This window comes from Anser anser (genome assembly GCF_964211835.1).
Source record: "Anser anser genome assembly, chromosome: 2".
In the NCBI taxonomy this organism is placed as follows: domain Eukaryota; kingdom Metazoa; phylum Chordata; class Aves; order Anseriformes; family Anatidae; genus Anser; species Anser anser.
The window spans coordinates 38027581-38040043 of NC_139721.1; the positions used below are offsets into that span (position 1 = coordinate 38027581).

General features: G+C 34.7%; 1 protein-coding gene across 13 annotated transcripts in view; it reads right to left on the reverse strand.

Moving 5' to 3' along the window:
* NKAIN3 (sodium/potassium transporting ATPase interacting 3) overlaps positions 1-12463 on the reverse strand; it is a 372374-nt gene that overhangs the window by 47161 nt on the left and 312750 nt on the right. Inside the window, exon 8 of one of the 13 annotated variants that reach the window (XM_083823893.1) lies at positions 3852-4217. The exons of the other annotated variants lie outside the window; for them this stretch is intronic. Within the exon in view, the coding sequence (XP_083680019.1) occupies positions 4188-4217 (30 nt within the window). The 3' untranslated portion in view covers positions 3852-4187. Of the gene's footprint in view, positions 1-3851; positions 4218-12463 lie in introns of those variants that run through there. 13 annotated transcript variants of the gene reach the window in all.

Below are 12463 nucleotides of genomic sequence, written 5' to 3' on the forward strand. Positions count from 1 at the left end.
CACCAGCAAGGTTCCTACTGTGCACCATGCAAGCAGTGGCAAGCCCTGCAAAACATTTATTTTGAGTTTGCTCTTGTGTGTTTGCCTTATTCATGACCCATCATGCTCTTTGTAAGGTAAATGTTCACTGAACTCATGGGTGGGTTTGAAGAGTTCAGACTTTGGACAGCTTTTGCTGCTTAGTTCTTTTTGTCTCTCTCTCTCCCCTTTTTTTTTTTTTTGTCAAATCCATAATATATTTACCAAAAGTACAGAACCATTTTCCTATCTTTTCTTTTTATATTTATTTTTACTGTGTTGACAAGATGGCCTACAGGATATATAAACCAAAGTACCTTTAATTTGAATTGATAACTTGAAGAAGGGACACAGAACACCCAGAAGTCCTTCTGTAAAGAGTACATCTTTAACACTCTTTAATAGAGCTTTCCTTAAAACAAACAAAAAACAAACAAAAACAAACAAACAAAGACAAAAACAACAAAAAACACTGTTTTCTCTCTCTCTCTTTATTTCTTAATATATGGATCAGAATTGCATTTTTCTCTGATGCTTTCTTCATGATGTTGACTAAGGGTGAAATTTTCTCTTGAAATAAATGACCGTGTTTCTAACGAACGTAATGAAAGTGCTTTCATAAGTCATATCTTTACAGATTTGATTTAGAGTCTATTTGCAAGTAGAAGAAACCAGTCACATTTATTTCCAAGTTCCCTGGATCAGTCATTATTTTCCTCCATCTTCTTCAACTCTTTAATTACATGTTTTATAATACACTTAAGTCATGCTACCTATTATGACTAGTTTTAATCCAGTAGATTTATGTTTATACTTTAGCTTTACTAACTGTGTTTGTGTATGCTTAGGATGAGTATTGTACCTCTGAGCAAGGCAGCAGACTTTGCTTCTAGCTTTATATACAAGATAAAAGTGATTTGGATTTTTTTTTTTTTGGTCAATAAAAATAAGCAGCAGACAGCTGCACAGTTTTACTGCTCTTGTCTCCACTAACATCCTCATTTGTTCTTAAGAGATGAATCATTTTATTCCTTCCAATCAGAATCAGTGGTCAAATGGAAATGTGAATGGCACATAACGAAGTAAATAAGGAGCGATGCGAGGTGAAATTTGGTTGGTTAGAGCAGAGGTCTAGGCTATAAGGACAATAATAGAGCTCTGAAAGTGCCATATGGTGACTAAAAGGCTCAATTTGTTTCACAAGCGCTGCATTACAGTAGATAAAAGACCTTTTATATCAGCTTCTTTATATCTCATCTTTGCAAATCGACCCTACTTTATTCCTCCACTCATTTACATGTTTTTCTATTGTTAATAGCAAATGTAAGAAAGCTGAAAAATGCCTTAGTTCCATAAGAAATCAGATTTATTCTTCACTAGGTTGCAAATGTATGAATAAAGTTAAAGTTAGAAAGTTTATCTGTTACACTTTCTCTCATGAGAAATGTAATAAAACACACTGTATGGATAGAGATAAGAATTAAATCAAATCTATAAAATCAAAATTCCCTAACATATAGCAGATAATTGTATTAATCAGCTAGACCGGGGAATAAGTAATTTGCATCTTTCATTGCTCAATTGATATAACATCAGTGTAATGTATACATACTAAAATAGATATGCTTTTATACATATATATTTCAAATTTGGAGAAAATAAAGCAGACATGATTTTAGGACAGGAAATTCAAACCTGTCCACAAAGAAAAATTACATTGGGGTTCTAATCATATAGACCCTTAATCTGGAAAAAACAACGAGTTTTTTTATCTAAGCAATTCAATTCTGTAGGTTTCCATTTCTGTACAAATAATAAAAAGATACATAAACCTAACATTTGATATAGAAGGCTTGGTTTTAATCTTCCTTGAACTAATGTAAATCAAAGTCTGTTCAGCTAACTGTAGTAGAAATACAGCAATATAAAATAAGTGTGAAATGAGAATTAAGCTCAGGCTTTCTTTTTGGCATGGCTTTTTTCTTCCAAGATGTAGTATTATGTGCTGTTCTCTCATCACCAAAGACAGCATCTTTGCCAAGGGCATAAAATGTATTACCTGGCACACAATAAAAGAACTCATATTAATGCAGAATGGCACTTTAGAGTAGGGATTGGTTTTCTGTGTACTCCTGAAAGACACAGTAAAGGATAATTGCTATTTTCATTAACTATCTCACTTACAGAGTTACTTGCAGTGGTTTAGAAAGCCAGCAGCCTGGAACAATTCCAAAATAAAAATAAATAAAAAATACAGATAGCTGTCTCTTCGATACCCGGATAACCTGTGGGAATATTCAGTCATTTCTGACAGACTTTCAGTATCTTTTAATTGAATGCTAGCACTTCCTTATACAGCCAAGCAAAAATCCTGGAAGTATAAAGACAGAAATGAAAACTGTCCAGGAACACGTTTTGAGATTGATAGACTCCACTGCAGTTAGTGGGACAAGATATTTATGGCTGTGAAAATGCTACAATAAACTGAACATCTCACTAAGGCTTCATTCATTCCCATAATCATTTAGGTTTATAAGATATGCAGATCAGTTACCAGTAGCAGCAATTTAGAAACATGTTAGAAGCCAAAGTGCAATAAAAGACATAGTATAAAAGTAGAGTGTACTCTATTTTGGAGTATCCAGTGGTCTTGAAGAAAAGGTGAGCAGTCACCGGATAGACATTTAGAAGTGAAAGCTTGCCAAAGAAAAATGGAAAGAAGAAATAAAATAGAAGGCAAGCAGAAAGACAAGCAGATTTGTCTCTTTGCTTCCCTTTAACCTCTCTCCATCGGGTTCATTTCTTTAACAAAACAAAACAAATCAACAACAGGAAAACCTGGATATGGCACTCCAGAAACATGCCCAATGGATAATCCAAGTGTGCTGTCATGGTCTGGGGAGTATGAGATTCCTACAGCATAAATAAACGAGTGCATAAGCAGTCATAGAACTATGTATTTTTCATGAGAGAAAAGATGGACACTATAATTTAATGAAAGGCTGACATTTTGTAACAAGAAGATCATATTCTTGTAGCTAAAAGAGGAGAGAGTGAGAGCAGTATATGAGAAAAATAGAACAAAGCCTATATGCAAAGCTTTGGTTGTTAAGCATGCCATTTTTAATAATTTAATACAAATGCATTGATTTGCACTTCTTTATCCTCATGTGCATCTGCTTTCTGGAAATATCAAAATGTGACCATTAGCCATTGTCTGAATATCATATAAAAAGATTATTCTCTGCCATTTAGTTTCAAAAAGTGAAAGCCTTGTACAATACACATTCTTTTGATAAATCAAGCCCAGTATTTTTAGTCATCGGTTCACAAGAAAAACATTTGTCTCGGATTTAGTTAAATCATGCTCCTGAAGTTCGAGTATGATTGCTGCCCTGTGCTGCCAATGTGCACTCAGTTTCTATCAGAGAACTATGCCACACAAAATTGGCATTCCCAACTTTTAATTCTTAATAATTAAATAACAGCTTGCTTTGAAATGAAACCACTAACAGTGGTGCAAGCAGGAACATACTGCAATTCATTGTGTTCTCTGAGGCCTCCAAATATCAGCGTTCAGACTGAGCACACAGGAGCATTAAAAGAACTGTATTTTCACACAATTTTCAGTGTGCGTTACTGATTCATTGTCACCTCACCCTGTAATTTCCTGTGATTACTTTGCAGATGTCTAACATGTGAAACAGTGAGACCGTAGCTCCCCTCTACAACAGAAAGCCGATACAAAGTTTCCTGAAATCAATAAGAGGCATAGCACGTGGCATTTGTTATTATGGTAAGCAGAGCATGTGAGCTGCTAGACAGCCATTTTCAAGTATTCATCCAAAATCTGAACTTTAGCCATCCTCTTTTTTTTTTTTTTTTTTTTTTCCAATCAGACAACTGAGTGTAATTATCTTGATATATGAAGGGAGAAGGGCTGAGCAGAAACAATTAATGCTTGAAACACTTCTTTCATCTGCTAGCAGTGGACTTCACCATCCTTCACTCCCTCCTGGTGTCATTTAATTCTTGTTTAAACAGCTCCTGCCTTTTCATTTCTTCTGCTGTGATTGTCACACCATTTCTCATAGTCATGACCCGCAATATAATAATGTCTTTGGAGTCCTCAGGCACCTGTTCCAGATGTGTTTTCCTTCCAGTTTCCTCTATGAATGTATTTGTTCCAGTGTTACTACCTAGCATGAAAAAAAAAAACTTTAGCTAGAATGGATTAAAAATATAGTAAAATTGATATGAAAAAATATGATCCATAGAATACTAAGTTTAGGGAAGTTTCCTGTCAGCTCCTAACACTCTTAGTACATATACTTAATGCTTGTGGTTCTCCATGTCGCTGCTCTTTGTTTTTGTTGTGCTAAAATGCATTTATATTGATTAACCACATTTGAATTAAATAAGCAAACCCCGTGTTGAAAAAAAAAAATCAATACTGTCTTTAATTCTGAAAATGCCATTTTGAAATGGCAGAAAAAAAAAAATCCCTATTTAAACATGGGCATGAAACCACACAGACAGAAATACAGACTGATTTTTCAAAATCATGTCCTTTAAATATGTATGCAATGAAAATGGGCCAGATTTTTCATAACTGCTACATCAGTAATGATGGAAAGCAAAGGGATTCAAAAGCACCTACTGAAAATGACAAATAAGATGACTCCCATTTTTTCCATATCCTCATTCTATATTGATGATATTTTAACTTATTTTGCAGCTGGTCTATGCCTAGTTCTAGAATCCATAACTTGGTTTTAGCAGGAGTCTAGATTGTCAATTATTATCAAGGGCTTTTAGAAGGTGTTAGTAATATCCATCATTGGATATAGATTGCCATTATGATTGAGCCTAGATAAACAAAACAACCTGAACTTTAACAGGCCATTTCTAATGAGAATATTATAACTCTGTATTCAGTAATTTTGCATTCAGTATGTCTTTTGATAACTGTAAGGAACATATTAATTGAGGGTTTTACATTAAAAAACCCGCAAGATAAATGAAAGCATGTTAGAAAGGGTAAAAATAACAACTCTCATTACGTATCTCTTTCAGGACTAAAGGCTGGTCTAATCTTCCTTCACATGCTAACAAATTTAGCTGCCCAGATACAATTTTAAGCTATATGTTTGCTACCCTCATTTTTTTTTTTTTTCCTTCTGTGAGCATTTTGCTGATAACAAGAGCCAGAGAGCCAGATAATATAAACTGGTAGGTCTCTGAACAGATTTAAGGATTATTTACATGAGCAAATAGTTCCTGGATTGAGTCTCCAGCCCCTCAACACCATCTCATACCTTCAATTTTTTACAGAGATGTCAAAAAAGACTGAATTTCAAAAAGCCTTCAATAAAGCCTGAGGTTTTGTGCATACTCCAAGTGATGTCAAAAATTCTATTCTTTGTTTCTTTTTCTGCACTCATGGATTACTTAACTCTTGAAGGAGCTCTGGGACATGGTTCCTGTCTTAATGTCGAAAATACAGTGGCCGCAATTGTGTATTGCTAAAAAGAACATAAAACGTTATTCTACGGACCCAAGTGCACATATAAATCCTTTCACTGGATATAAATCCAAATACATTACAGAACCTAGATTTCTCATGGCAAAGAAGCAGAAGATAAAAGGTGGGGTGACACTTCCAACACAGTTTGGAGAATCATGAAGCATCTATCTTGCTTATTTCTCAACCACAATTCCGCCCCCTTTACCCCCCCTCCCCCCCAAAAAAATAGAGGCTGTCAAAAAATAAAATAAAATCATAGCTACTGGCTACATACATACATAGCTACAATAAAATGAATATTGCATTTCCACTCTTTATTGGGAACTCTAAACATCAGGTTTTACTGTTTCACACCACTTTTTAGCCCTGCGCTTGTCAAACAGACCTTGCATATCTTACTGCTGCAGTCCTTCTATTCTCTACAGCCTGGTAAAGTGATGAACCCTTCCAGTGACTTTCAAAGATATAGGATAAATTTTCTTCTCTTTGTCATGTACCAGTCTCTGTGTCTCTCATAAGGCTATCTAGTGTATTTCCTCTAAAATGTGTTTTCTTTCCATATTCTCTGCTCTGCCCTCAGTTACTGCTTGTTTCTCAAACCTGTGATCTAGATGTTGTGCCAGCTTCAGTGTCTCAGATGTTCCCCATTCTGCTACCTCCTTGCTCCTCCTCTTGGTCTTCTCACAGTTTCTCCTTGTTCCCACACTTTTTTTTTTTTTTTTAATCACTTATCTCCAACAGCTCCTATAGTCTGTTGAATTCTGTCCATGATCATGGGTCTTAAACACATCTCTTCATCCATAGTACAACTCCCAGCTCATGCTATTTTATGCCTCTCTCTTTTTTTTTTTTTTTAGGAATTTTCTGATACTTCAAAAGCAGCACTGCTGCATCTCTTCTTCAGAAGCTTCTTTCATTTTCCTTTTTTTTTTTTTTTTCAACTACCATATTATTTCAGTTGCTTTGCTATAAAATACTGAAGTTGGTTTTGATTAGTTTCTCTGTCCTTCCTTTTATGTTTGTATCAGTATTCTAGCACACAAACTAATCTTCTTACTTCTCTCTTTGTAACAGTTCTAAATTCCTCTGTTCTCCTTCACTGTTATCTAAAACCACGATATGCCTATAGTTTTCTTTTTTCCTTCTGCTTTATCAGATCAACAAATCACCCTATTTCTTAGGCTTCCTGAACTTTGCTTTTAAAGCTGAACTTACAGCTATTTATAACAACAGAACTGGAGGCCAGTATCTGGAAGGGCAAAGCATGCTCATATAAGACAAATGAGCAATCTGTCACAGGACTTGCACTAAAATGAAACAAGACCATGCTCATTAAAAATGCATGTTAATTCCTTAAGCAATGTTTCCTACAACGGTCTAACAAAGCCTAAACCTTTTACTGTTATCTGGGACTTCTTAAGAAAATAGATATTAACAAAGTCTTGCAGCAGTGATGAATAGAGACTAGTAGGTACTTCAGCTCTCTGTGAAGAGAAAATGTCTTTTAGTGGCAGAAAATTAGTCCTTTACTCACTCCTGTCCAGAGGGAGCTTTCAGTTATGCAGTTAAACAAATGGAATGTGCTCCCCTTCTCTTTATTTATGCCGTTGGCCGTATCTGTGCAGACTTTATCCTTGTGAGACTGTTAGCATTATGCCATTTAAGATTAATTGAGCAGGGTTATGAATTAAATGAATATGATTTCATTAATATTTGAACAGTATGTTACAACTGCCTATAAGATTATTTATGACTGTTTGTGTATCACAATATCATTAATATATATTGTCTAAATGAAAAACTTCTATTTAAAATATGTTTGATATTGTGAATTAAAATACATACTACAGGGTGAAAGCATTAACAAACACATTGTCTAAATGAAAAACTTCTATTTAAAATATGTTTGATATTGTGAATTAAAATACATACTACAGGCTGAAAGCATGTAACAAACACATTAATTATTAAAATAAATGTACATGTACATTAGCTAATTATTTTATTCACATTTTCCAACTAGCAGAAGAATGAATCCATACGTGTGACACAATTCCATAAATTACTCACACCATAATAAGTAAATTGACCTTGCTTCACCCTTCTAAACAGCCTCAAGAAGGAAAACAAAACAGAGTATTTTTTGCATGCTCAGAAGTTCAATTATTCAAGCCCCTAATCCTAGACTTATAAAAAAAAAAAAAAAAGGAAATATCTTAGTTGAAATCATAACTTTACTTTTATTCTGTTGATCCAAACATTGGCACTGAGTTAGAATAACTCACAGAAAACTCCCCAGAGCAGCAACCACTCAGTTTATTCAGTGCAGTAATTAACACTTTATTAATCAGATAACAGCTCTATTGGTGATGTAGAAACACAGATACATACTTTCCCAAATATGCACATTACCCTAAACTAGGAAAAGTTATAAACAGAGAAAATAGGATGACAAGAATTAAGGAAACAATATGTCCAGGAAGAGGAGGATTTAAGTGGAGAAAAAAGCAGGTCAGCACAGTCTGAAAATAATAATCTAACTTTTCTGTTGGAAATACTTTTCAAGCAATAATGCTGGGACAGACCAAAGGGAGATACAGTAGCAAACTGGATATGAATCTGTGCTGGGAAATGAAAGAAGCTAGTCTGATTTTGAGCTGGATATGTAGAAAAAGTGCATGCTAGAATACTGATAGCCCCCTTCTACACAGCACTGATAAAGTCAGTTCCATACAGACTTCCATCTCAGCATGAGAAGATGCCAAGAAACAAAAAGAAATTTTGAGAAAAATAAATATATATGTACATATGAGAAACAGAATTTTCACAGGTAGAAACATGAAAAGAAAGACTCTGAAAAAAGGAATATAACACACGACTCCCGAATTTATAGTTCTACGCCTTCATATTACACTTAAAATATACTTGTTTTTCATGACAACAAGAATTTCTGCTTTACTTGAAGTAGCTTTAAAGTAGATTTAAACATGGCAGATTAACCCACTATAGGTATCTTTTCTTTAAGTTTTGTTTTCTGTTTTTGGCCATTATTCATCATTTGAGTGAAGTGTTGAAATAAAAGAATATATATTTCGGGAGGTAACAAATTTGAAGAAGGGAAAATACGATTATGTTTAAAGATAAAACAATAGTAATAGAGAGCAAATAGCATTTCACTTCATTGTGTTCTGAGAAAATGGTGATGTTTTGCACTTCTTACAGCTGTAACGACCTTTCCTGTCTTCAAAGTGTTAATTTGGAAAGAGAGATCAGAATCTTTTTTATACATGTATATGTATCACATGTAAATAAATTTTAAAAATAAAATGATGAAAGAATCAGAAAATATTTGTGTTACTGAGATAAGTAGAATGAGAATCAGATTCTTTCCCATGTCAAATAGGGAATATAACTGCCATTTAGAATTGAGCTACATATTTTAAAGCAGAATTCCTTGACCTTGTACATATGCTGAACAAAGGAACTGTTATTTTTACATCTGTGGTTTAAATGGATTGTTAGTTTTTACTTTTGCTTGTAAGGAAACAGCAATGACACAAATAGGGCAGGGAGGCAGAGACAACACAGAATTTGTGTAACCACTCAGTGCAGGAAACAGCGTGACAAATTGGTCAGATTCACTGTTTTCTGTCTGAAAATCAGCAAGGTCATGCAGAGAAATTAGGGTTGACTAGTATTTCCTGGTAGTTTAAACTTCTTCTGATCACTCATTCTAAAGGACAGCAAGATGCAAGCCCTCTTGTTTCCTGAAACATCTTTCTTTGCTAAAGCTGAGAGATGTGCTAAAATTTATAGCTGCGTCCAGAACAAAATGTCAGATGGTTTTAACCAGCTGCTTGACTTCAGAACAAAGCCTTGGGTTCATTAGGGAAACAGAAGTATTTGCAAACATTGCCCTTGTTCTTTGATGGTGTTTATTTTTATTTTTATTTTTATTTTTTTAATAGTAATGGAAATGAGAACTAGGTTCAAATTGCTGGGGAAAATAAACAAACAAACAAACGAACAAATAAATACTGATGTGTAAAATAGCATATTCTATGATTCTATGAAAATCTAGCATATACATATTTTCAAATTAATGGCAAAAATCTGTGTGTGGTCTGCAGTGCAGGTACCATATGAAAACATCTGTGTGTCATAGATAACTCTAAGAAAAAATAATGTTGCTCAATATCTCAAAGAAAAGAGGGGATTGGTGATAAGAGCATGTATTTCATCTCATCTTAAACCTCTACTGGAGCTTTTGTTAGTGAAAATGACTTTTGAGGCTAACTAATTAGCTGATCAGAGACCTACCCCTAAAATGCCTGAAGCAAGGGTCATTTCAAGGGTTTTGCTAAAAATAAATGTGGTAGCTTTAAAGGCCATCACATTTTGAATATGAAACTTATGATTGCTCTGATCCCAACAAAGACGTTTGGCTGGGAGAAAGGAGTCCTACGAGAAATACATGAAAGGTTTTGCAGAAAAAGATGTTTTATTAGAGTAAGAGCCATGTTTTTGAGAATACGGAGTTGCACAGAGCCACAGATCAGCACCTGGGGGTATCTTTCTTCCTTTATCACAGTGGTGTTTTAGTGGGTCTCTTCACAAAATGTTCCCACAGACAATTTCTTTGGCAGTGCATTTTAGGCAGTAACCTTTTAAACTTCCCCATGAGGAATTGTCAGGACTCACCTGTGCACCCACTGCATTGTTTTTTGAGATTTTTTGCAGTGAGAAATCATTGGTACTTGCCTGTTTCCTCTCTTTACAACCTCTTGATAACAGTACTTCAACTTCTGAAGCAAGGCACAGAAACAACACTGCCAAGCAATTCAAGCACCAAGAAGACAAGGTGGAGGCTGGAGGCAGGTGAGGAGGCAGAGCCCAGTCCCTGACCAAGGCTGGGGAAACGCTGTACCAGGATGCAGGTCAGGCCCAATTCGAACACACTGTCCGGTATTTCTAGTGATTAAGATCAGTGATGACACAAAATTTACTTTGATTTTTATTTTTTCTTAGCTGAAATGAACAGGTCTTTTTATCAAACTGACTAAAACAAAGAACAGTTTTAGTTTTTAAGCGTGTTTATCACAAGTATCAGAGGTTTGCAAATTCAGTAGCAGATTGTTGTTGCTACACACACTGTATCTTGATTTAATCTGAAGAAAATAAATCTTTTCAAATTGGTGAATTATTCAAACAGAATTACGTACATTAAATTTTTCTGCTAATTGATTTTAAATATTTTAAATAGAGTAATGTATTTTCAGCATATATATATATATTTTTTCTAGAAGGCAATTTTACAAATTGCTATTTGAAAAAGAACTCACCAAAACTAAGCTAACAAAACCCCAATAACCTTTAAACTATTCCTTCTGTAAAGAACAGATATTCATAAATTAAATTGAGTAAAGACAAATTTGAAAATAAAATTGCACCAATACTTTTACTAATTTAACATTTTTCTTCATTTCACAACCAACTCTACTAGCAAACTAGGTCACAATCAGTTTAAAACTTAGTAACTTAGCCAAAAAAGGGAGCAAGATTTTGCCAACAATGCCAAATTATGCACTCTAGCTAAACAAGTAATTGAAATGTGATTACTTACTGATGTAGCAAAGCTCAGTTTGAAGTGATTTTGAGGAAAATGATGATCCCACTTTCAAATACATTTCCACAACCCTAGAATTCCTAATTATGTAAATATATATAGTTATAAATATATAAATTTACAATATTAATATCTATATTTTTTTACATTGGATTTATAATTCTCTCTCTCTGTCTCTTTCTCTCTCTTGTCCTTCAAAGGGCTAATATCTGTATAATTCAACTGCAAAAATAAAACATAGACGGAAGAAAGTACTAGAATTGCTACAAAGATCGATATTAATCACTGGGAATAATATGATTTTTCTCTTTGAATACTTAGGGAGCATGCCACAGTTCACCTATGGAGCTAACTACAGTAAACAGTGAAATGAAATAGTGCTAGTATATAACACCTGTAAAAGCATTCCTGTAGAAGTGTGCTTTTCTAAGGAGGACGTGTACATTCCAATCTATGAATGTAAAGTTCCAATGAAATTAGCTTCCTATTAAAATATTCATTTATTTATATTGCTTCTTCATACCTGAAGATATATATCTACTTGCAAGGTATATACCAAATGCAGTCCTAAAACAATTTTGGACACAACACAGCTAAGATACAGGTCAACAAGGTGCAATATCCTTCTCATCTTTTTCTGCTTGTAAAAGCATTTTACAATGTGGTAATACGGGAGAAAAGACATAAATGTAAGAAAAGTGCCTCCATGCATGTGAATCACACTTGAAAATAGCACCAGTATAATGAGATTAGTTCAAACTGGGATCATTTCCCAGCCTCATTTCAACCTGGAGGTCTTCCTCAGACACTGATCCCGCAGGTTCATTTGAAGCACGTGGGTGCTCAATTAGACTTTTTTTTTTTATGATGCCTATTAGATTACAGAAGGTGCTTTATACTGAAACCTGTAAAGCACTCATTAGCACAGTGTTATAATAGTGAGTTAACTTGATTGCAAAAGCAGCGGCTGAGTAGCTCTTCAGTGTTTTCTGAATGAAACTGATTTTAATTGCCTGCCAGCTTAAACCTCGTGACATTGCAATGCCTCTTTGGAACAAACAGTATCGAAGGCTCTACCAGCTGTGCCCACGCTTGCATCTTCCTTTCATTAATAGCCACATGAAGAGGACTTAGGACTGAGGTTAGCTGAGGAAAGTTCACAGAATCACGGAATCATCTAGGTTGGAAAAGACCTCCAAGATCACCAAGTCCAACCTCAAGTTGTGCACTTCTTGCCCCAGTGAGCCCCTGCAGAAAGACAGCTGGTATTCTGGACAAGACCAGCGCAGCTT